The 21,019-nt window shown below is 43.2% G+C and overlaps 2 protein-coding genes across 3 annotated transcripts in view; one reads left to right on the top strand and one right to left on the bottom strand.

Moving 5' to 3' along the window:
* The window catches only part of LOC306830132 (T-cell surface glycoprotein CD3 epsilon chain-like), an 8,802-nt gene extending 7,619 nt beyond the window's left edge, over positions 1-1,183 (bottom strand). Inside the window, exon 1 of the mRNA XM_079353397.1 lies at positions 1,121-1,183. The gene's annotated coding sequence lies outside the window, so the exon portion shown is untranslated. The remainder of the gene's footprint in view (positions 1-1,120) is intronic.
* The window catches only part of LOC306830131 (myelin protein zero-like protein 2), a 21,714-nt gene extending 695 nt beyond the window's left edge, over positions 1-21,019 (top strand). Inside the window, exons 2-5 of one of the 2 annotated variants that reach the window (XM_079353396.1) lie at positions 16,615-16,784; positions 17,201-17,411; positions 18,064-18,238; positions 19,708-21,019. In XM_079353396.1, coding sequence (XP_079209522.1) covers positions 16,615-16,784; positions 17,201-17,411; positions 18,064-18,238; positions 19,708-19,864 — 713 coding nt within the window. In that variant the 3' untranslated portion in view covers positions 19,865-21,019. Of the gene's footprint in view, positions 1-16,614; positions 16,785-17,200; positions 17,412-18,063; positions 19,401-19,707 lie in introns of those variants that run through there. The other variant, XM_079353395.1, reaches the window with a different exon arrangement.

Raw genomic sequence — 21,019 nt, 5'->3', positions numbered from 1 at the left:
AAAATCTACACCCCCACGTCCCATGAGTGGTCTTTAGCCACAACAGGAGAACTCTTTAGACGCTTCCTACAATCGAGCCTCAGAGTTAAAGAGAGGACCTTGATTGTCTGTCCATTAGAGAGCGCTCCGCAGGGACCCCTGACCATCATCTCTGAGAACCCGCTGTGCGTCACAGGGAAGTGGAGAAGTTGTAACAGTGGGGAAGGTCGCTGAAGAATTCCAGTGAAGGCTGTAAAACTCGCTAACTTTCAGGCAGGATAATGACTCTACAGTAGACCCATTTACCGACATCAAGCCCTGGCTGCATTGTGTTTGGGTTTCATGCTGCCTCACTCATTTCCTGCCCTCTCATGTGCGTCCTTGCTTACTGGACCTCTGGACGCAGATAAGTCAACCTGCTTCCCGTAGGAAGGCGGTCCAGGATATGTCAGTGGGATAATAACAGCTTGATTAGCTCATGGAAATAACCACCTATAGATCAAATCTTATTAAGAGCTGCTCACAATAAAAAAAAAAAAAAGCTGTAATGGCACAACTAATAGAGCAAGTTTTAATCACAAATTGGCGTATCAGTTTTAATTCATTCAGGTTGTATAACCTTGAAGTAATCCGTGTCCATCCCAGTTAAGTGGATTATATCGATTGAACGTGTCCATCTTCTGCCAAAGCACCATGTAGGGATTCACTATCATAGCAAGCTGCTTGTGTTTACAAGGAGCATGTGCCTGCAGGTCAGTAATGACACATTCACAGGCAGGGGGGGGGGTTGGATAAATATACTGTGTGCATATAGAAGGGCGGGATGAGGATGAAGAGAGGCATGCTAGGACTGATTACTGCTCGGCATCATTTCAGTTCTCAGTTTGGCTTCAGAGTTCTGGCAAATCAGCACACCTGATGTGACAAGCCAAAAGAGTCATATCTTTTTCATGAGACATTTTCAGTTACTGTGCAGAGACATATAATTCCTCTCCCACGCAGCCCTCCCCTCTTTTGGATAAACAGATCTGCTGTGACATTAACACAGTGTACAGTTTGAAACGTTTACCCATCAGCCCCTCCTGCAGCCCCCCCCCCCCATCCATCTGACATGCATTGCATTGATCAAAGGCATACTCACATTTAACTGCAGAGAGATGCATCTTCGAAGAGATGTGTTACACAGCAAACTGAATAATCTCGCTCTCTTTAGCTTCCTCCCCAAAGATCAACACACTACTCTTTGGTGTGTCTCTTTTAAAAATGGGTTTGGCAGAAGTTTAAAAACATCGACTTTAAATCGTCATTTGTGTCAAGATGTTTCTGGGAGCGGTGTTTTAGTGTTTTTACATCACCAGAATGGAATTGGCTTTGAGAGCTCTTCTAATTATAACCAGATTTGGATTTTTATTTTTTGATTCCTGAGATCTGATGGTGGATGTTTCAGCAGGATTTGGGAGTAGCTTCTGTTTGTTTTCTTTAGCAGTGGATGGTGCAGGCGCAGGACAATCAGCAAACACAGATGTCGGACTAAAAGCCGAACATGTGGCCACAGCAGGAACATATAGTGCAACGTTGTACGGAGAAGTGCGTTTGTTGTCTCAAACACGTCTTAACTGTAAAAACGTTGGTGACCTATTTGCATGTGTCACTTTGCTGTCATGAAAAGCGCACACACACACACACACACACACACACACACACACACACACACATGTATGTACTGGAATACTTTGATTGGCCTTGAATTGGCCCCAGGGGTTCTCTGTTTTAGATCCTGGCCTTCAGGAGAGCTTTTAATCAAACTAACAATAAACATGCAGTTAACACAAAGGGATTTATGAAGCCTGTGGTTGTCTGGCACCCTGGAGCATTTGGTCCTTTTTTTTTTTTTCCTGGAGAGAAACAATCTTTGTTTGAAACCGAAAATATCCATTTTCAGTGTCTTACTCACCGTGTGGAGGTTTGCGCCGCGCCCTCCAGAACCTCACATTGTTCTCATTTTCAAAGTAAAACAAATCCTGTTTGACCCAAAAGCAGGAGTGTTTGAAGAAAACGCTGCACTGAGTTTCAAACTGGTTATGAAACAGACATTAAACTGTGTGAATATTCATGAGCTACAAAGACAAATGAAACCCTAGGTAGCGTACCTGCTACTAACCCAGGTTCGATAATGGCGTTGCTTGTTACGTTGGGGGAAAACGCCGTACTCATTTTTATATTACAGAAGAAGAATGGGATAGGAGGAGATGGGATAATATGCAGGAAGGATTTCTCCTTTGAATTCCTCGCGTTCCTGTCGTCCACACCGACGGCGGCGGTGTTTGTTGTGACGACACAATCTGATGGCGGTGGCTTTGCGTTAGGGACGGCGGGTTGTAGTCGCGCCTCCCTCGCTGACGCAGAAACATGGAAGCCCTACATGTGTCCATAACTTTAACCTTAACTCTGTTTTTTTCTGTGTGAGTATCGTCTGGATGTTTTATCTTTGGATGAAGACGATTTGGTTTTTATCTCTTCATTTCAGTTTGAGACCTCGAGAAATAACCTCATTATCATGCAGGAAAAACCAGCTTTAAGATGACAAAATAAGGAAGTTGAGATTTCCAGAAAACCACAAAATGTAGTCCAACTCCTTTTTCTCACGTGTCCTCTCAGCCTCTCCAGGAAATGAATGAGTGATGCATTTAAATGTTAAAAGAAAGCAGGACGAGATATTTAAAAAAAAACAACTTAAACATGTACAGGACAAAACCAAACTGACATTTCTTATTCATTTCTGGAGAGTGATAGTTTCGAGAAGACACAGGACCAGGTGGTAGAAAAGCTAACAAACATTTGCTTATTTATTTCTACCAAGTTGAACCAGATCTCCTCAGTTTTCTTCCGAACACAGAAGACAGCATGCCGGAAATCTCCTCTCATTATTTCTTATCCGCTTCTTCTATATGATAAATCTGTCTTCTTTTGTTTTTGGCTTTGCATGACTTCCTTTTGTGTTCCTCCTTTACACTTTCTTCCTCTGTCAGACGCCTGAAATGTTCCCAGGCTGACGTGTGCCAACCTGTCCTGACTTACAGGTTTAGCGCGCACACGGCCTCGCTGCTTACACTGGTTGTTCAGGCTTCACTTTAACTCTTTCAGGTTTACAGCAGATCGGCAGCATCTTCTTTTTTGTTGTTACCGACATGTAGCAATTATCCCCGTGCCACGCCATTTTTAATCTCACCACAATAATAGGTCAGTATAAAAAGCCCTGCTGCGGTTTTTGACTGCTGTATTGTGTTGGCACACCTTCAGCCTTTGTGTCGAGTTCATGGGATTGCCAGCAGGTACGTAGAGTCAGCGACAATGACGCGCTTATATGCAAAAACACACCGATCCCAAACCCTGCAGGCTTGGGTTGCATCTGTGAAGTGTTTGACTGTGAAGGCACGGCACTCCCTGAGTAGTGTTTAAATCTTACGCTCCAAGTGTAAACAGAGATTTGAAATACATTCCTCGTTGAATTGAAAGTGTTTGTGCACACATGCTGGGCGTTATTCTGAACCCGTGCGACTGCAAACACAGCATATCTGTGAGCATGGCTTTCTGCTTGTGCAGTCAGACTCCTTACACAGTGTGTTGGCTGGTCGCTGCTCCTGAAAACTGTTTAGAGTTACGACAAACAAAGAGACATCTCCTCCAAGTTAACAGCATGTGGAATAAATCAGCTGTTTCCATGGAAAATCTGTACTTTTCCCTCTAAATCTCCCAGTCTGCCAAGACACAGAGAGCACAACACTATCTGTCATGAAGTCAGCGCAGTTTTGGTGACTGAACTTCAAAAGCTTGTAAGAGTCCTGTTCCTTGTTGAGTTTCTCACTGGTTCATGATCATTATTTAAAACGCTGCTTAATAAAAGTGACCTCTGTATTTAAAGGAGGCTGCTTCTTATCGAGCTCTGCTCACTCAGTCTGTGACACTGAGCTCAGCTGTTTAATGAATGAGGGTGTAGGTTAACGGGAAGGTGGGCTGGCGCGGGGTTCAGTCACATATTATTAACTTGAATGGCTCCGTGTGACTCCAATTAAATGACAGGGACTACTCGGAGCGCTTTTACACCACGGGTCACACCGACACATTCACTGATAATTTAACCAGTTTTCGCAACTCAGATAGCCACGAAACTTCCCAGTTTATCGCTCTTATTAAGACTGTGCGAGGTCAATTTACTCATGAAGGCGGCATGAGACTTTAGTTTACCTTTGTGAATACAAATGGAAGTTACAGAAAGAGGATGAAATGCTAAACCGATAGCCTAGCAGCAGCTTAATGAAATGTACTCCAATATTATTGTAGGTTTGAATACGTTGAACTAATTCTTTCATAAAGCCGTATGTTGGCCGTCTGTGTTTTTGTCACTCAGAGCCGAAGACACGTTGACTGTAATTACAGGCGACTGCTGAGTAAAGAGCAGAGATGGAGGCCGAGCAGAACTACCCAGCTTGGCTGTCTTTAAATACTGATAAATTCAGTTCTCATATCCAAAAGCTACCTAACACTTTTGTTTCAGAGTCAAAGATGAAGTGTTTTTAAAACGTTTTACACAGAAAATGAGAGCAAAGAGAAAAAGAGCAGATGTCAACACCTCCCCCGCTGCGTGGTTCCTGATCTCTGCAGCCGCTATGTGGTCAACTTATCATCTTGCAAAGGAGCAGAGGTGGAAGTCACTGCGGGACTGAATTAACTCTGACTCAGACCACTAAACATTATGACCAGTCAGTCCTCGTAGTAAATATCTGAATGTAAGGCTGTCTTCTGAGGGTTGGAGCATCTTGCTAACAAAAGCCTGTGGGGGAGTACAATCGACCCCCCCCCCCCCCCCCCCCCCCCCCCCGCGTCCAGGAGTTTGTAATCCCGAGGTGAAGTTGTTGAGTCAGCTGCGAGGTGGGAGTGGAAGAGGTTTGATGGATTAAACTCTTATCCTCACTCACCCACTACACGTTTCCCCTGGACACCGCCGCCTGATGAATTACAATTTGGTCTGGAGGAAGGAAGCAGGAGGGAGAGGAAGAAAGAGTTAGAAAAAGAGATTGATGATTCTTCTGTGTTTAGACTGACCTTTTAGAGTATATTCAGCTCTAAAAGTTTATACTCCTATTTTGGTTAAAAAAGGGATAACAAAATAAATGCAGTATCTGGTGTTTTCCTGCAGAGATCGATCTGCTGTATTTCTTCAAAACAAAGTTTCTCATTTATCAGGCGAATGAAAGCTTTTAGATTGGCTGTTCCAAACAGCCGGTGTCTGGTACATCTCTCCAGTAGGCCTCCATACTTTAAACCTCAGCTTTATTTGGAGTATATGAGGCATGAGCACGGAGAGTCGCCATGGATGAAAGAAAACATTTCCACCTGCACAAAGTCAAAATTATCAGAACATCCACAGAAGTCCCACTTTGTTTGACTTAGACGGGATGTGTTAGACGATTTCAAGGAGAGGAAAATAAGAAAGTAAGCAGAGAGCGTACGCTAAGTTGCCCTCTGAAGGATGCATGTGTTTCCTTTAAAGGCTTTGCATGGCAACAGGTATGTGGCTACCGAAATATTACACCTGGATGTGATGTCTGCACAAGTCATCTTCAGGGAAAACAAGCACATAAATCAGTCTAGCAGGAAGAATTCCTTTCAACAGCAAGAGAATCAGTGAGTTCAGAAATCACCAGCGTTCCTGTTGTTAGGACGGGTTGAGGGGACGTTTAGGCCACTTCCTGGTTTTAATAGATTCCTGTCTAGTTCTCGACTATCTTCAGCAGGAAATAATCACTGTTTGTTTTTAACATGAGAATTAACATGAGCGCAGCTGTACAGACATCACAAGAGAACTACAAGATCACGCTGGAATAAAAAAAAAAACATGCATCTGACTAATTGTAGAACAACATTAAGCCTTACCCGAAAGACTGAAATTAAAAAAGTTTGTTTCTCGGCTTTGGAGACTATCTCTCTCTATGAAACCTGACTTCACATGATGGCTTTGTCACATCTACACAAACGAGACCCGCCTGAAACCCACCTGTTTCGATCAGCGACATATTTTCATAACTGGATTTTTTAAATAAAAACTAAGAGGTCCAAACAATGAAAACAGTCCCAGGACTAATAAACTATGTAAACGCGAACGCCTGGATGTTCATCGTATTTGCTGATTTTGGCTCAACTGCATGTTCAGGGAACAGAATAGAGACGTTATATGTTGTTGTCCACTCTCAGGGTTTCCCTCCCTTTTACACCACTCAACACTCACCCTCTCCCTCAGTGGTAAGTCCACCCCTCCTGTGTACACTCTGTTACCTGAACCTGCTATTCCCAGCCCTCAGCCCAGCACTGCATGAAAGACGGGCCTTGTTTAAAAAAGAAAACCAACCTGTGCTTGTGAAAGCTCCCACAAAAAGAGAAGAGGCTCTTTGTAATCCTCAGAGCTCTTTGTGTGTGTTGTCCTTTTTTAGTAAGTGTTTCCTCCAGAACCGGAGCAACTGAGACTCAGGTTTCCTCCGGTGGTCCCTTTGTTTCAGAGGCATAATGAAGAGAGGAAAGGCACAAACACACCGTCTAGGAAAGAATGTAATGAAACCAATTTCCTGATTCAGAGTGTTGTGCCAACTGCTTGATTTCTTCTGCAGTGTTTCCTCCCCTGCTGTTTGTTCCAAGAAGACTTAACATCCCTTAAGCCTCCGACAGACTGCGATCTTAGAAGTTTACAGCAAAGCCACACCATGCAACACGGATCTCATGATGTCAGGGAGGACATGCATGTGCAGTGTGCGAGGAGGTACGTAGGCTGCGAGGCAATCGACATGCAGCATCACTAACGTCCTCAGTGTGCAGATGAGGTTGCCATGGCGTTCAGCACAAAGCAAGCTCTTGCCATAGTCGCGTTCATGTGCATAGACAAAAAAACAAAAACACAAAGAGGAGGAATACAAAAAAAAAAAAAATGTGGACAAGGTCATGGCCAAATGTGGATGTGGAAAGATAAGTCACAGTGCGCAGGCTTGCATACGTGGATCCTAATGTGGTCGCACTGATTAGTGTTGTTTCATGCTGCATTTCTATTGGTTGGTAGGTTATGTAGATCGTAGAAGCATTTACTTTGTGAAATGGTCGTCCTGCTCTGTGAGATCAGTCCTCTGTGATCCTCCTTCAGTGCGATGCTATGAAGTCAACCACAGATATCGCCACGATCGATCGTCTTTCATTTGGCGTAAAATCGTCCAGTCTGTGCCTGGCTTTATGAAAACGGAAAGTCCACGTTAACCATTTATACTCTGAAGGAAAGACCTCTTACATATGGATTTTCACAGAAACAGAAACCTGTGTATTCAGATATTATCATGTACTCTACTATTAAGGGCATTAGTACTGGTTTCTCGTTGCTTTTAATTAGTTTGAATATTTAGGAGCACCTGCATGAATGAGCCATCATGCCAAACTAAGGCATGAAGCATTTTCACAAGATTGGGCGACATGCCTTTTGTTAGATAGGACAGCTTGGGAGAGACATTAAAAAGTGTGACGACATGCACCAAAAAGTTCCACGTCCAGGAGTCCTCCTCCTGGGCTGCATGTATAAACGCAAGCAGCCTAATTTTTCACACATAGCATTTATATAAAGATAAATATTGTCATGATAGCGTTGCATAGCGAACTCTGTTGCCTTATCTGCTACTGTACTTCAGCATCAATTTTTTAACGTCATGTCTTACCTCAGGAGACCACTCAGGACGCCTCTCCTGTCACTCGCTGTGAGGTGCATAATCAGGAGGATTTCAGTCGACATGTTTCCTGAAATTCTCCTGAAATGTTCACAAGTGCTTATATGAAAAACGGCCAATGGCTCTGTACATGACCGCTCTACTCACTTAGCTGAACCCTTCAACACTGCATGTACTCAAACACTTTGACAAAGACTTGGATTGTGCTAAAGGCAGACATGCTTTCACTCTTCTGTGAATAGTTCTGAAGATGTTCAAAGGACATATTTAGAATACCAGACGATGTTTGACGAAGTGTTCAATATATTGAACATGCCTCTGTGCAGTGTGAAACCCACCCTGAACTTTAAGAAAATCAGTCGCTCCAGAAGCAACCTGTGGTAAAAAGAACCAGAACATTTAAAAAGACAATTCTCTTTCAGTTTGTCCTAATCGTTGCAGAAATGCTAGAAACATGCAGATTACATGTGAATGCATCGTTTATCCAGGTAAATAACTTTTTTAAAGTGGCTGCCTGATCAGTGCTGGTACAGCAGACCTGTCAAATTAAGACACTTTGAGCTATAGAAGTAGCAACATTTGTAATCTGGCATATTTGGCATATTGTGTAGTACGTGTTGAGGTGTGTAAGCTACTCTTGTTAGCATTTGTAGCTAACAAGTTTACCATATACAGACATAACTGGGAGATGCATCTTCAATCAAGGAGCACACGTGCACTGATATGTGGCACAACAGGTTATGCAAAGGAAGACGATTTGCATTTGCACTCACAGCTTGTGGAAGTGTGAAAGACAACAACACTTTTACCAAAACATGTACTTTAGTCCCATAATCTGCAGAAAGGAGCCTTTGAGGATTACACATTTAAAACGTCATGTTTTATTGAAGCCATAGGTGAAAACGTTTAGAGAAGCCAGCACTTCAACATGTTTCCTTTATGTCGGATCATATACACTGTTTTGCCCAGGTGGCTTTGTCCCCTTTCAGTCAGTCAACCTTATCTTTCAGCAGTTTTTCGTGCATCATCAGTAGTAGAGATACTTTAATATATTTATTTTTATCTTAAGGTCTATTTGTCACAGCCCTGGCTGTTAAAGCCACCATTCGGCAAAGATGATCACAAACTGCATCATGGGTAAAGTAAAAGGGACCGTAAGCGAGGTTAGCAGGATTTAGTGAATATTGAACATTTTTATATTCCCATGTAGCACAGTAAAAATACTCTTTTATAACAACTACTCTGATGTACTCAAGCTGGCAATGAGAGGCTGAAGACGTTAAAGCATGGCACAGGTTTAGCAGATTTAAACCTTATGGACATGAGGTGAAATATAATATAGGGGGGTTAAACTCTACTCCTACCTCTTTGGAAGGCTCCTCTGCAATCTTGGGAAGACTGCCAAGCCAAGCAAACCTAATTACTCTGAAGTGGGCTTAGTTTGATTGTTTTACAGGAGATGAAAGTTTATTCCCTCTTTGGCTGTGGACTGACCGGTACATGAGAGTACTTTGTTGCTCGAAGTGTTGACAGGTGAAATATGGTGCATTAACAGTTCAGAAAGGTCATTTTTTGGTGATATATTGGTCGTATTGACTGGTTTGCCTGGACGAAAGCCAACACCAGTGAATGCAATGGAAAATGTGTGTGTATGTCTGTGCCCGCAGTGAGAAACTCCAGACACGACACACACCAGCGTAACAATGGAAAACAATATTTTACAACCTAATCAAGCTACTCGTGATGCTTCAGGCCTGTCTGTTCATAAATAGACACATCTGGACTTTGAGTTGACACAGTGTTTGACAGATGTTTGTGTAAGATAAGAGCTGTGGTCACATCACGTGGGAAAGTTTTCAATTGTTTCTATGTGACTTTCAAGGTCAGCAGCCAAATTTCAGCACAACTGTTCTGTATTTTCAAGTCACACATATTCACACAGTGGCCTTCGACATCATACTCAGGGTGGGAATATCTCCGTTAGTTTAGATATAGACAATGGCTTTTGAGAGGTACACTATATTTCAGAGTAAAAGATCACATGTTAAGATACTAGTACTTACAGTCAAGCCAGGAACGCTCACAGCAGCTTGTCCTGTAACATTACTCTTGTTCTCAAATGTTTCATTCAATGTGCAGTTATCACATCAGGTACTTATTGAGGATGATGCATATCGCAGCAGTCGTCCTAATCTACGAGAGCAAGACAGCCTCGGCAGCAGAAGGTTAAAAATGTCATGGTTTGGTTTTGTTTCATTCTGTCCTTAGTGTACTTGTTTCCTCGTGTTGATTGTTTTTCCTTGGGTGCTTTAATGTTTCTTAGTCTTGTGGTTTACTTTAGTCCTTAGTGTGTTTCCCTGTGTCCTTGTGTTCTTCTACGTTGTCTGTAGGCTTGTTTTCCTGTTACTTGTGTTTTCAGTTTCTTAGTTTGGTGTTTAATGTTTCCAAGTCTAGTTTCCAACTCTGTTTCCTGTTTTATTTTGTATATCTGGTTTTGGTTGTGGTGTCAGTGTCAGGTTGTACTTTGTACTTGTCCTCAGTGTTCTTTGTTCCTTGTGTTTCCCGCCTTAGTGATTACCCTGATGTTCCTCACCTGTCTCGTTAGTCTCACCTGTGTCTGATTACCCCTTGTCTATTTAGTCTCTGTGTCTGCCTCAGTTCTTGTCGGTTCATTGTATTGTCATGTCATTGTCAGTGTCTTTCGTGTGTCGTCATCTCTGGTTGTTGCTTATCCCTGCTCCCTGTGTTTTCTCCGTCTTGGTTTTTGGATTTTGGTTTTGCTAAGTAAGTTTTTGTTTTATCTTTTTGTTAAAATAAATTAAGTTATCCTGCACTTGGGTCCACCTCTCCTGTTTCCTACCTGGATTGTGACAAAAAAGATGGCATGTCGCACCTGCGTTCACAGAAGGGAAGTTTCTGCAGACTTCTCTCTCCCTGTCTCTCATGCGTTCGTCATGGAGAATAAGTAGGCTACAAGGGAGGTTGGGAAATGTATTTCGCTGGCTGTAATTAAACCTGTCTGGGTGGGAAACACTGGGAGAGGGTGGAGACGTTTATTCTCTGGGATTGGTGCATGACCAATACGATCTCTGTGCACGTGATGAGACGGCTGCAGGATGCTCTTCACCAACACTTAGCATTAATATAAAGACAAATACTCTCAGTGTAGTGTCGTACAGCAGACGTTTGTTGTGTATGCAGACAATGAACAAACATTTCATGTAAATGCTTGTCTGGTTTTCTTTTTTTTGCTCTTCAACTTCACTTGTTCTATTCTATTTTTGGAGATTGGCAGCTGCAGCTTTCATCCCTTACCATCAATGCCGATCATAAGCAGATGTGAGCAGACGACAGACAAACAAATGAAGCTTGAATCAATAGCTGTAGGTAAGTTATTGAGATGCAGCAGAATCACAACCTGAGGTCAACTGCTGTCTACCTCAGCTGTCTACCAGCCGTCAGTCATCATCCCCTGCGTCGAGGTTTAGGTGTGAACAAGCACATCAGGAGGATTTCAGCTCGTCTTGGGACACCAGTAAATAATAATGGTTGTAAAGTTGTTCAGGGCCAAGTGGGTGTTGTTAGTTACTATAATGAGCTCTAATTCCCCCCCGTGGAAAAAGGCCAATTTAGGTCAGTCAGATGCTTATCAATCTACAAAGACAGGAAGGAAGTTTCTCGAATTATCACCGTTTTGTAAGATCTACTCGACAGCAAGCCCGACGTTTTTTAAATATGTTTTACACAGAGTTCGGTCAAACTCATGTGTTTGTTTGAACTCTGGCAATGCCCTCTCTTTAGGGGACATTACTCCATCTTAAATAAGCCGTGGAAGCTCTGTGCGTGCTGGGTGTGGTCACTTACGGCTGTGCAGGATGTTCAGACATAAACAAGTGAGTGACTGAAGCCGGACTGGATGAAGGTTGGACAGACGGACACACAAGCAAACAAACGGGATTATCTCATCTCCTTATGGGCTCCTTATGTAGAAATTATTTTCCAACACAATGTTCTCCTCCATACAGCCTTCAGTCTTTCATCAAGTCAATCATCTCTCTCGTGTTCATCACTTAGGCTCATGTCTGCTTGTTTATCTCCCTTCCCATAAATGAGTTAAATTCTGCCCTCTTAATGTCTTTTCCATGTAATGGCTCTCATCCTCCTCGGGATTTATTGCACGCTAATGACCGTTTAATTCGTAGTTTTTAGCTGCAGGGACAAATTGGCACTGTAATTAAGACACTGTACATAGCTCATTTATGAGGGTTCAGACGTTCTGCTAATATGCAATTGCCTTAAAAAAGGGGTAGTTAACCTCAATCCCTAATCAGCGCAGCATGTGGCAAAGGATGGCGTACTTGAAGGCGTTTTCGTTTTTTGTTGTTGCAAGGGGATTAGCAACACTTGTTTGAATGCATGTCATGTAAATAGATTGGTGAAGGGGAGAAATCTGAAATGAGGTGTTACGTCTGGAGGACCTGCTTGCTCTCCTGTTATAGATGAAGCATGATGAATCATTTCAGCACAAGCTTTTAAACAATTAGCTGGGGGAGGATATGCATAGCACCCGCTGTTTATTTCACAGCTAATCTTCTGTGTGCGCTCTTCTGCCCTTGATGCAGAAATGTACAGGTTTTACTGTAGATTCTGGTTTGATGTGTAATTACTGTGCTCCCAGAGATCTCTTCCTTCCCTTATAAAAACAGACTGAGAGAGCGCTCTATGGACGCTGCTCTAGAAGACGCTGTTGCACTCAGCCTAATGATTAAGGCTGTCTGCATACATCTTCCAGTTTCCACCAACAAAGAATTTCCTGCTCATGGTTGCATTTTTTTTTTGTGGCTGTTTTACTCATTTTATACTAAACATGTTGTGAAGTTGAGGATGTAGTACATTTCGAATCGTAGTATGCCATTTTGTTAATGCAAGATGTAAACTCCTTGTGCATGGCGTGAGTTCTCTCAGGTACTCCGGCTTCCTCCCACAGTCCAAACACATGCTGGTTAGGCTACGTCGCGACTCTAAAGTTGTCCGTAGGTGTAGATGTGAGTGTGACTGGTTGTCTGTCTCCACGTGTCAGCCCTGTGATCAACTGGTGAGCAGCTGGGATTGGCTCCAGCCCCCCCGGTGACCATGAACAGGAAATGCGGTAAAGATAATGGACTGATGGATGGAAGATGTATGCTCGATTAGCCAGATTTTATAAGTATGATAGAGATTAATCAACTTCAACATAGCAAGCTTGGTTTCAGTCGCCATGGCAATGGATCTCAACTGGTCTAGTCTCTAACCCCCCCCCCCCCCCCCCCCCTTCTTTTGACCATGTGATTTTTAATCATTTCTGTGAGACTAACGCTCTCTGCTGACTCCACTTCCCCTCCTAACTTATCAAACTTCGCATGGAGTACGTGACCTTTTACTGGTGGCCCGGACTCTTCCTCTTCTCTCCACACACTGAGACACGCACACAAAGTTGCAGGAGAGCCGGGGAGACAGTCATTACTGGCTGGACTGATATAGCCAGTGCTGATGTTATCTGCCTAATGAATATCCCTCACACAGGCAGTCTAATCCACCGACTTCAGTGTTTCCACCATCAGGTAGGGGAGGGAGCATTAGAAAGGTCACAGAGGAGGTGTGTTGCCTTTGAAGTTCTTCCACTTTGTAATAAAAAAAATCTTTAAACAGTGACAGAGACTTTTTTGTAACCATTGATTGCTTTAATAAAAAAAAAAAGTGGATCAAAAAAGAGACCATAGCGTCAATCATTAGAGTGCCACCCCCTTTGTGAAGCCTCAAATTTGGCATTTTGACAACTGCCATTTTATTTTTGGAACCAGAAGTGATCATATTTGAAGTAAACTGCATTGTAGCCTCTGTATTCTAGTTGAGTTATCCTATCCTGTATCCTAGCTATCCAAGACATCATTGTTGGGACTTGTAAAAGGTAGCTATGCCCAAAAGCACGCCCTGCTTCAACCTGGAACTTACTCAAAATGCGACAATGATTTACAACATTTCTATCATGTTGTTTTGAAGAAGACATTAAAGTAGTGATTGACACTATAGATGCTTTAGGAAGTTTCTACTAAAGTTATAAAATAAGAGAGAAACAGTGGAGTTGTCCCCTGCTGGCTATTGGATGCAAAACAGTTGGCTAGCAAAGCGCTGTCGACGCTACTAGTCAGATTTGTGCAAAGTCCTGTAATATTACTGTACTGTGGTTGAGTCCATCGCCTCTCAACGGGAAGGCTGGGGGTTCAGTCCTGGGAGAAACGTAACTCCAAGTTGCTCCCCCTGCTTCTGTGGTGTATGAATGGGATTTGTTACATCTAATGGTCACTTTACCGCCGCTGCTGGTGTGACCTGCGCAGTAAAAGAACTTTGAGTAGTCAACGCTAAACAAGCTCAAGTCCATGAACCATTTAGCGTTTACCTTGTCAGTCAACATGGTTGTTTAGCTTCTCACAACGTCGTTGCTGCCGTCTCCATCATCTGTATGTCAACACATGCACTTTGTCTAAGAAGGGGGAGGCATAACAGCGCTGTGCTTGACAACAATGCAGTTGCACACAGAGACCTTTAGTGGGCACCAAAGAACACCAAACCAAACACATTTTGGTAGCAGCAGAAATAAATGGATGCAAGTTGAAGTATACCTGAAGGAAACCGATATCCCTGCACAAACAATACAACAAAATCTTGACGAAAAAGACCCACCACTTCGCATGATGGATGCTTCTTTGTGGTGTCTACATATACATGAAGTTTGCTTACATTCCTCACTCCTCCCAGGTTTCATCAGGCTCATTTAAAACACATTAGGCTGTTAAGAGTGCAGTCAGGGCCCGGCGATGAGAGAGACGTCTGCCTGTTTAATGCTGTGCAGGGACCGTTTGGTCACCACACTCTCTCATCCCGGCCCACAGGAAACCCTCTCCAGTCTGATAAGGAACAGAACACACAGCCTGAGGAGCCAAGCCCCTGCTGACGACTCCCCAGCTAGCTGCTGCTCTAATACTCACAGTATTTATAATGCAAGGGTAACAACGCGGCCCAATGTGCCGTCCTTCACTTTCCTCTCTTCTACACTTTAAACCACTGAACACAGCGTCATGCAGCTGTTTAGGTTTCAAGCCTTTTATATAATCAACAGCTAATGAATACATGTTCTCCATTTTGCATTAAATCGACAGCATAACCAGGATACTCGCTAATGGGTGAACGAATAGGGATTAACTCGTACAAATCTCAAGGTAGATGGCGCATGCAAGTCAGTCAGAGCTCTAACCCTGAATCGTCAAATGAAATGTGCTTGTTAAGTCTTTGTCATCCTGTGTTCAGTGTGACTGCTAGCTCTGCAGACAGACGGGGTGCTTTGTGCCTCGGCATGGACTTTAATAAGACTTCCTATATTGTAAGGGTCTATAGTGCTCACTCTATAAATAGAGCAGGTTATTTGACGCAGACAGCCTGCACACAGACTTCCACAGAGATTCGGGCTCACACAGATTCGCCGGATTGCTTTTGAATGAGGTCGGATTTACCTTGATTGGCAGCTTTCTGCAATCTTCTGTGGTGGGAGACGTAATCGGCTAGTTCCTGACGTGATGTTGACTGACTGCAAGACAGAAACTCAGCATCAAGCATGTCTCTGTCCAGGACATTGTGTGTGTGTGTGTGTGTGTGTGTGTGTGTGTGTGTGTGTGTGTGTGTGTGTGTGTGTGTGTCAAAGCTAAGTCCATTCTATTGAGCTCCATCCATCATTTTGTTGAGGAGCCAAAGCGCCAATATCCCTCTCCGCTCTTCCAGTACATTCATGGTCCATTTAATAGGGCCTGCGAGTACTTTAGAGATTGATATAGTTCACATCCATATAATATACAGCATAGTGTATATTCCAGCCCTCTGTCTGAGCTAAAGCAGTGCAGCCAAAGAGGCAACTATTCATCATATGTCACATATCTGGCCGACTGATCTGAAATCAGTGTGATCTCTCGGCATGATGTGAGAGAGACCAACTCACTGATTCCAACATTAAAGAGGACATACTCTTGAAACAGTCCCCCTGAGGTCTAAAAAAACCCCAAACAAACATCTGTGCTGTGCTGATCAAAATATAACATGAATCAAGCAGCAGAGGAGTTTTGTGACCCTGTAGAAACCAGCTCTCTCAGAACGCTCCGTTTTGGTGTGTGTGTCTCTTTAAATGCAATAAGCCACGCCCCCTGAGTTTTTCCGTTTGACATCACTTCTCTGTAGAGAGAATAAAAATGGCAGACCTGCGCAAAAGTTTAGCTCTAGGCTAGGCGAGGGGTGGAGATACCAGGGGGAGGGGAGGGGATATATATATTTTTGACCTCTTTAATCCCACTGTGACATCACAAATGTGAAACAGAGCATTTTTCTCGGTGTTGTTGTAAGACTTGTGCAGACCACAAACAGAGAGACTGTATAGGTTTATTTTACACCCTGTGGGTCGGTAGACACTCAGGTTACCCGAATATATGAAACACTGTCAAAGTGGATTTTTCACAATATGTCCCCTTTAGTATTCTACGTCTACATGGTCTCATTTGTGGGATATCATTGCATACTTTTATATACAGTATCTTATATGGTGCTTCTGACAACTTGGAAATAAAGATTTTTCTTGCTGCAGCTCTGCGTAGGCAGAGGAAGGGTCACTGGGTACACAGCATGCACTCACTGAGCAGGGATTTACTGATGAGGGCGAACTCATACAGTGTTTGTTGCACTGTATTTTTGTATGCATTTGTATCTCGTTGTCAAACTCTGTGCTTATGTATTGATTTCTTCTCTATGTGTCCTGTATCCAGCTCATGAAATGGACTCTGTTCCATATGTTTGTTTATTGCAGGGGTGCTGCAGGTCGGCGGGATCCGTATCTACACATCTGGGGAGATGGAGGCAGTAAACGGGACGGATGTTCGTCTGAAGTGCACATTTGATACTTCTTCGCCAATAAACCACAATGCTATCGTCGTCTCGTGGACCTTCAGACCTCTTAAACCAGGCCGAGAAGAGTCGGTGAGTGTGTGTGTGTGTGTGTGTGTGCGTGCGTGTGTGTGTGTGCGTGTGTGTGTGTCTGTGTGTGCGTGCTTTTGCAAGAAAAGTGAGATCAAACCTCCAACTTTCCTCATTGTGTCAGGGAGCATCCACCCCCTCAGCCAACTAAGAGAGGAGTCGGTGAGTCATCAGGCTCCCTATTGAGCGCCCAAGACAGCCTGTGTGTTTGCCTCTCTCTCTGTGTGTGTGTGTGTGTGTGTTTGCATATTGAGAAGAGAGAAGAAAAGGAGCAGCAGGTCTGGGTTTCTGTCTCTGTGTGAATACGTTACCTTCCTTCCCAAGGTTTATTATGCTTCAGCATTCTACCTGTGACAATCCAAACAATTACGAGCCGTTACTGCTCACACTTAATCTACATAATCTATCTTTCATTGAAGGTGTTCCACTACCAACAGAAAGCATATCCCCCTCTGGAAGGAATTTTTAGGAAGCGTGTGGTTTGGGCCGGTGACATCTCGGGCCGAGACGCCTCCATCATTATTCAGCAGGTCAAGTTCACCTACAATGGCACTTACATCTGCCAGGTGAAGAATCCACCAGATGTTCATGGAGCGGTCGGAGAGATTCGACTCCGTGTGGTCACCACAGGTCAGCACTTCTACGCTCAGACAGAATATCTTTGTGTCTAAAATGTAGTCTTGTGTCACCTGTGTCTCAGAGAAGGGAAAGTACATTTTAAGAGGACGTAATTAACTGGATCAAAATGAAGCAACAGCTGGACTCGCATTTTTTTGAAAGGAGTACTGCGTGAAATGGAGTAATGAGTTTAAGTTAAATGATGGCAAATGTCTATTTCTTTAAAAAAAATTGATGACACTTCCAAGTGAGTATAATACTATACTGTAAGAATCAACATTAAGTATTGGCTCCGTGAGGCAAAACATGATACTGGTTTTATGTGCGGTGATTCTGCATAAAGCCCAACGCAGTCCACCAACCCCCTCAAGACCATTTTAGACTAATGCAGTGAGGCTCACCAAAGCTTTTATCCTCCGACTATCATACGTATTCTTTCTAAAAATAATTGAGCCCATCTGAAAAGTGTCTGAGACATTTCACTGAAAACAAAAATGTCGTCCTGTGCATGATGAAAGATGAAAGGTTAACCGGAGTCATCGACATCCGTTGACGTCTGTGGACTCTTTTGCCTCCTTAGAGCCGCACATGTCTAAAATGAAAATATGCTGTTGATACAACAACACAGCACTCAGTCTGCATCTCTGTGTTTCCCCCCCCACAGCCTCTTTCTCTGAACTTCTCCTTCTGGCACTGGCCATCGGAGGTGGCATCGCAGCTGTGGTCATCCTCCTCATCATCATTTTGTCCTGCAGGAGGTGCAACAAGAGGAGCCAGAGAGAGCTGGAAGGCAACGAGGAAGCTCCGCGAAAAAAAGAAAGAAAAGACCCCACAGCGTGGTAAGACCGAGAAAAAGACACAGGGAGGCAGAGGAAGATGGGAGATAGAGAGAGGAACAGAAGAATTACACACTTCCTCTCACGCTTTCCTTCTAACTCTGGGGTCCGGTTGGTGGTTCTTCTTGAGTCCTGGGGCTTTCTGGATGCTTCACTTCCACCTTCTTCTCCAACCACAGTCTTTGGATCCCAAGTCTGGACCAGTTGATTGGCAGCTGTCATTAAGCAGAGATAAATTCAGATTGTGCCTTTTGTGTAGAAAGCTGTGGATATGAAGCTTTAGCCAGACTGCAGCGTATCGCTCACATCACCAAGCGCCTTTCATTTCTGCAGAAAAACAACTTTTTTTTCAAATCAGTTTATCTTTTCCTGTTCAGTTAAATGGGCTTCCAATCACATTTCCTGTTTAGAGTAAATCTGTAGAAGATGTAGAGGTTGGACAATGGTGTATTTCTGCTGTATACTTCCCTACTAACACATGTCCCAGCATAGCCAAATGTTGGATATATTTTTTTAACAAACGATAGAAACTCTGGAACAATGAATGGGCAGTTTCCGAGCTCCTACTGAAACATTGGTGTAATCAACAGATGATGGAGAAACCCAATTCAAAGTTTTTATCATCTTACATTTCATTGATGATGTATCCACCTCTAATGTGTTTTTGTCTGAAAGAAGACTCTCGTGTACAATTCTGTTGGTTTCACTACTGAAGTATTGCCGTATTTTTTTGATAGATTCTTTGGTGTTATTGGTCCCATGTTGAGAAATAATCAAGGTGCTATCAAACAACCAAACCTGATGCCGAGCACTTGTTGGAAACAGACATTTCATTAAGTACAAAAAAACTGAACCAGCACTTAATTGAATTGAGCAGCAAATCAGTAGCATCTCAGATGCTTGAGTGTCTGTTTTAAACAATGGATTTGTTTTGTCTGTACAACTTTCTCTTTTCTCTTTTTTTTTTCTGGCTTGTGGGACATCTTTGCTTCTCTCTCGGGTTTTCAGATCTCTCTGCAGCAGGCGCTGTAACTGGTTACTTTCAGGACTGTTGCGATAAATCCCTGCACCAAACTTTAAAGCCTCACAAGAACAAAGATCACAGTACTGCATTTGTCTTCATTGATTAGATTTGTTTGAGAGCGATTGCAAAAAAGCAGACAAAGGAGGCAAACATTTGAACCCGATAATATGGAGATATGTAAACAGAAATATCGATCCAACCCTCGCTCTTTATTTGGACCATTTAACCCTTTGTGACGCTAACCTTGTGTCCCTGTTACTGTGTTTGTGTTGTCTGCCCTGTCCCCATTGTCTGTGACTTATGCACATGCATGGCCATGAATAATTCATGAATGAGCCATGCATGAATTCATTACCTGGTGTGTGTGTGTGTGTGTGCTACATTGCTCTTACTGTGTCTGCCGCATGTCTCCCTGTCCCCTCTGTGTGTGTGTGTGTGTGTGTCTCAGCCACCCATCAAGGGCCGTACATCTTTACATGTCAGAGACGTCCATAGAGATTGACAGTTCAGACGGGATGATCTCAGATGCCAGCACCGGGGACTCCAGCTCCTCCTCAGAGGAGGAACCGAGTTCAGACGAAGAGGATGACGATGATTCTGACTGAGGAGGTGGGAACAGACCGAGAGACAGAAAACAGAGATGTGATACCAGTCATGACGCTCACTGGAATAATGCCCAGATGGCCCGCTTGAATTCCACAGATCTGTGTGGAGGTGAAAAGAGCCACGCTGCTGTGCCGAAAAACAAGCACATTGTAAAAGAATGGCAGAAAAACGAAGTCATGTTTGGTAAATCTCCGAACAGGAGCAAAGATGAGAGCAACTCTTTGGATGAAGGATTTGAAAAGGATCAAAAGGGTAGATTCTTTACTTCAAAATGAGCCAGAGGATGAAAGAAATGTTGGATTAAATCTGCATGGCTTCCGATCTTGGATCATTGCAGCTGAATTGGCTTTTCGCACAAATTTGTATTTATAATAACTTTTGTTTGTAGCGTGGATCTTGTAAGGCGTGAAAAGTCGATATACAATCAGCTGAAACATTCAACTGAAAGAAGAAGAAATGAGTAGAGTATGCCACTGCGTACATTCACTACAGAAGTATAAATCAGGCTTTACTGTTGGATTATCCGTCCTATCACGGCTTCACATTCGAGAGTAATTTGGGGTTCTATAGGTCTTGCATTTCAGTCAGTTATGCACGACATCATAATCATTGCATGCATCGAAGCGTTCATGTAAAGTGGTTTCATCCTGTTTCCACAGACTGAGGGCTAATGTCACATCAGATTACACGGATCAATAAGAGCACATGTGACATTGGTGTCTTTCAGTCTGACGGCCAAATACATGATCATTCTGCAGGCAGCCACATCCCCGCACACGTCCAGTGTGCAGCGAGCGAGCGAGCATGCAGTCAGATCTGAAAACCCTTTGATTTGCAAAATGTCCTCGAGAGCCTTTTCTCTCTCTCTCTCTCTCTCTCTCTCTCTCTCCCTCTCTTTCTCCACGTGCCTGTGAATGCAGCGAATCTACTAACAAGTGGTTTGTAAAACCTGTCTTCCTTCCTTTTATGTGACAGATTTTTGTACCTGTGATGTAATACTGAGCAATACGATAATAGCTTTGTTCCTATTTGTTGTTGTTTTAGATAATGCCAGAAGTATTTTACCATGTTGTTTAAAAACGTCCCAGTATGTGTTTGTTATAGAGCTTTTATAAAGAGAAAGATTTTCTAATAAAAATGTGTTTTAAATCTCA

This window comes from Symphodus melops (assembly GCF_947650265.1).
Source record: "Symphodus melops genome assembly, chromosome: 10".
NCBI classification, from domain to species: domain Eukaryota; kingdom Metazoa; phylum Chordata; class Actinopteri; order Labriformes; family Labridae; genus Symphodus; species Symphodus melops.
Note: the sequence above shows the minus strand (reverse complement) of the source record. Positions and strands in the feature narration are given on the sequence as shown.